The 4,757-nt window shown below is 46.9% G+C and overlaps 1 protein-coding gene across 3 annotated transcripts in view; it reads left to right on the forward strand.

The window, feature by feature from the left end:
- hltf (helicase-like transcription factor) overlaps window positions 1-4,757 on the forward strand; it is a 76,335-nt gene that overhangs the window by 46,950 nt on the left and 24,628 nt on the right. For all 3 annotated transcript variants that reach the window (XM_043702687.1, XM_043702689.1, XM_043702688.1), the window contains exon 19: window positions 824-948. In XM_043702687.1, the coding sequence (XP_043558622.1) occupies window positions 824-948 (125 nt within the window). The remainder of the gene's footprint in view (window positions 1-823; window positions 949-4,757) is intronic.

The raw sequence follows: 4,757 nt of genomic DNA on the forward strand, positions 1-4,757 counted from the left end.
GCTGCCATGGGGGGGGGGGGGGGGGGGAACACAGACGTGGGTCAGCTGGTGGGTGGGGATGGACAGGGGAGCGGGTTTGGGGATGGTGGGGGGGCGGGGTCTTGTGCACAGTGTGCTTCTGCCTCGTCTCCTGAACGGGGAACAGACGTCACAGAAAACTCCGAGCCCCAGAGGAAATCCATTAACTGAATAATCAATTATCTGAATGAAATAGTGCCCGCCCCTCTCGTTTGGATAATCGAGGTACCTCGGTACTTGGAAATGAATGCACTGGAGCATTGGTCTAAGGTAGACCAGATAAGACGGGCCAGTATACATCATTCACAAGTTTTACTGGGATTGTTTCTGAATACATGCCTTGTGTAGATACGTTTGATAGTGTGATTTTGATTGTTTAATTATGTAATCAAGTATATCAGAGTGCTTAAATATTATTTTAGTGGACAGAAAACCGTGAGTTTGAGGTCTTTAGTTTCTCCATACGATACTTGGCAAAGATAAACATTTCATTTTAAATTCTTTACTGCAGCTGGGACTTCATATTTTTGATGAAGTGCTTCAGCTTCTGTGGCAGTGCTCATGGACAAGATAGAAATAATCTGCAATTGTCTTAAATTCTTTTCTCACTCTCCCGTTCTCTCCTGTTTTGCTGAGCACTTCGGGGAGGATGCCATTTGGTGGCTGTCTCACCCTGCTGTATGTGTAAAGCCTTGACAACCCATGAGTCCAGGGAGGACACGGCGCTGACTGAACATATCAGTTTGCTGCTTTCAAACACACACGTCCACCATTTAACACTTACCTGCCTTACAACATTTTTCAGATATTTCAGTGAAGGATCCGTTTTCACACATTATGCAGATGTCCTCGCTATCCTCGTCTGGCTGAGGCAGCTGTGTTGTCATCCGCGTCTGTTTGCAAATTCTTCAGCTGTAATGGGTTCCTCAGGTGGGTGCAGCTGACTCCGAACTTCTGTCATTATCCTAACGTCAATAAAACAGGAGACTGTATCAGAGACGTTTGATATACAATTGAGGTTCATGAGATTTGAATGGGCAGTGTGAATACAAAATGGACTGAGATAGAACCATGGGTTTTCCCACAGTAGGGTGGTAGTTGTTTATTGTCGTGTGCCCTAGGGGTCTTTTGGAATGAATGGTTGGTTGATTGGATTAAATTAGATTAGATTACTTAGTGTGGAAACAGGCCCTTCGGCCCAACAGGTCCACACCGACCCGCTGAAGCGCAACCCACCCAGATCCATTCCCCTACATTTACCCTTTCACCTAACACTACGGGCAATTTAGCATTTTCCAATTTACCTAATCTGCACATTTTTGGACAGTGGGAGGAAACCGGAGCACCCGGAGCAAACCCACGCAGACACTGGGAGAATGTGCAAACTCCACACACAGTTGCCCGAGGCGGGAATTGAACCCGGGTCTCTGGCGCTGAGGCAGCAGTGCTAACCACTGTGCCACCGTGCCACCCAAAAAGAAAAAGAAAACGCCACTCCGCAGCCAAGGAAGCAATTGGAGAGAGAACAGTGAGCACTCCACCCCTGGGTGGTTGATTTATTATCACGTATCTAGGGAGGTACAGTGAGAAAAGGGTTTTGTCACCACAATCCAGCACCATTTTAAGTTACAAAAGAATGCATGTAAAGAAAAGTTCACCTTCAATGTCCCAAACGCTGCTCCAGGGTTTCTGCAATGCTTCCACAAGAGTAGGCCTCAAGGAGTTCCCTGCTCCAGATACAGCACTGATGATGCTGATGCCCCAGGAGATCCTGGCTCCTGGTGCCACCCGCTGCCTCAGTCACACTGTCACAAGTCTCTGCTCTGGGCCTACTGGAGTCAGGGGTCCGAGCTCTGGGCACTAACACTACCTCAGTCAATGTTGTGACACCAACACCAGGAGTGTTTTTAAGGATTACAGCACTTTCACACCTATAGAATCCCTACAGTGTGGAAACAGCCCCTTCGGCCTAACAAACCCACACTGACCCGCCAAACAGTAACCCACCCAGACCCATTCCTCTACCCTATTATCCTATAGAATCCCTACAGTGAACACATCATAATGATCTGGATTTCACAATTTAGGACATAACTATGAAACTTGCAGATGTGCAGAAACACTCAGAACAGTAGTCATCAATTATGGACTTCAGGATACAGATGGGTAAAATGGGCAGGTATGTAAATGGCAGATGAAATTTAACTGAAAATGTGAAATCCAGTTTGTCTTTGTTCTTCCGATGTGTAAGGATTGCAACAATGATACCTGGACTTCAAGGGTTCAGTTCTGAGTAGAGGTGAGACAAATTACACCTGTTTTTCTCTAGAATTTAGAACGTAATGTGGTGATCTGATTCAAGTCTTCAAGGTATTAACAGAATAAACTATTTCCAGATTGTGGATACCAGAACCAGGGGTAGAGTCTGAGAATTAGGGCCAGACTGTTCAGGAGAGATGTAGAAAACACTTCTACATCCCAAAGGGTGGTGGATATTTGGATTTTTTTCCACCAGCAACAGTGGATATTGGATAGTTTAAATCTGACACAGATAGTTGTTAAGCAAAGGTGCTAAGGGGTATGGGTCAGAGGACATGGAGTGAACACCCTAGGACAGCCATGCTCTCTCTGAATGGTGGAACAGACTTGAGAGGCTGAATGGCCTACTCCTCTTCCTACATATGGTATAGCTTTTAAAGGGGCTGCAGAAACATTGAGGCCTGGAGAGTTTGCAGGTAGAAATCCTTTTTAAGGTAGAAGAGAAACAAATTGTGGTCTAGTGGTGCATTTGATAACATCCCTGCCTCTGGACCGGAAGCTTCATGCTTAAGGCCCACTCCAGGACTCAATGGCCAAGGAAGGTGCATTTGTAACCTGGCAAAGTGGGTTCACTGTCAACTTGTAAACCCCTTGACCGTACACCAGTGGCAGGCAGTAAGGATGGGACAGATGCCTGGCTAACCATGTGATGGAACATCACTAGATCCAACACAGTTGGATTCCCAAACTGCAGATAGGGGAGTGGCAAGCTGAGATTTTGGGGTTGCCAGCTCCAATGCGTTAGTGGCTGATCCTGCCCTATTGAGTACTCCACGACCTTGCACCCCCTCAGCCAGGGGTCAGGCCAAAATTGGAGCCTCAAAATGGAGGAAAGGGTTTGGGAAGCACTACCCTACGATCACCACTCGTAACTCCAGGCTACAAGCATGTAAAAGTGTGTGTTGTCATGGCAATGTGAACACATGGGGCCAGTTCAGTCAGTGGTTGGGGTGGAGGGTGGGGGAGGGTGTCACATTGGTACAGGCTGAGGGGCAATCCCACTTCGGCTGGGGTACATCTGGGAATTGCCTCCTTACACTGTCCATGGCGAAGATCCTGATGGTTCGGAGCAGCCTTCGGGTTGAGGACTGGAGAAGGATAAGAAAACACAAGTCAGCCATGATGTTAAATGGCAGAACTCTGGGCTGAATGGTCCACTCCTGTTCCTGTGGTTGAATTGAAGAGACATAAATTTTCTTTTCATTAAAAATTTTGACTTTATAAGTGGAGGCACAGAGTGCAAAAAGCAGACAGTGATGGTAAATGTTTATGATATCCTAATTTAGATCCATGTTGAAGCATTGGGTCCAATTCTGTGTGCCATGCTTAGAGAAGAATGTCAGGGCATCAGAGGGGTTTGGCAGAGAGAAGCTGAGTTAACGTTTTGAATCCAGTATTGACTCTTTTTCTGAACTAGAGGGGCAGCAAAAATGCATCATCTTTTGTGTTGTTGACAAAGAAGGTGGTGATGTAAGGCAGAGAGATGACGAGTGCCCAGAGCGAAAGCGAAGGGAAGAGTTAATGGTAATAGAGGAGTGATCCAAATGAAGAATAAGTGTTAATGTTAGGTGTGAATATGTGATTGGTTAGCTCTGCTAAGAGATAACACTTGTTAATGCAACATGTAGCTGGGGAGGGGAGAGGAGTGGTGGTAGAGGCTGTAATCTGAATGGAGGACAGAGTGCAATAGATACATGCGCTAGAGTTGTTGAATTCAGTGTTGAGTCATGAAGGTTATAAAGTGCGTTAAGTATAACATTGGATACTGTTCCTCCAGCTTCACTGCAGCAAGCCTGGGACAGGGATGTTAGCATTGAGAGTTAGATGGCGTATGGAAATGGAAAATTGGACGACCTGGGTCACATTGAGGAGGACAGGCCAGCAGGTCTCCTCCCGTCTGCAGGTTCCCCTCCAAGCCCCTCACCATCCTGACTTAGAAAAATACTGCTGTTCTTTGCTGTCGCTGGGTCAAGACCTTTGAATTCCCTCCCCAGTGGCATTGTGGGTCACCCCACAGCAGATTCAAGAAGGAAGCTCACCCCCAGGGTGTCCACCTTCTCCAGGCCAGCTAGGGACAGACAATAAATACTGGCCCAGCTCGCGGCAGCACATCCCATGAGTGAATACAGATCAAAATTGACCAAATTGAATACTGATCCAAACAAGGCCATTTTGTAAACTGGGTAAAAACAAGGACTGCAGATGCTGGAAACCAGAGTCTAGATCAGAGTGGTGCTGGAAAAGCACAGCAGGTCAGGCAGCATCCGAGGAGCAGGAAAATCGGCGTTTCGGGCAAAAGCCCTTCCTCAGGAATAAAGGCAGAGAGCCTGAAGGATGGAGACATAAATGAGAGGAGGGTGGGGAGAAAATAGCATAGAGTACAATAGGTGAGTGGGGGAGGGGATGAAGGTGATGGGGTG

The sequence above is a fragment of the Chiloscyllium plagiosum genome, chromosome 13, assembly GCF_004010195.1.
Source record: "Chiloscyllium plagiosum isolate BGI_BamShark_2017 chromosome 13, ASM401019v2, whole genome shotgun sequence".
Lineage (NCBI taxonomy): Eukaryota > Metazoa > Chordata > Chondrichthyes > Orectolobiformes > Hemiscylliidae > Chiloscyllium > Chiloscyllium plagiosum.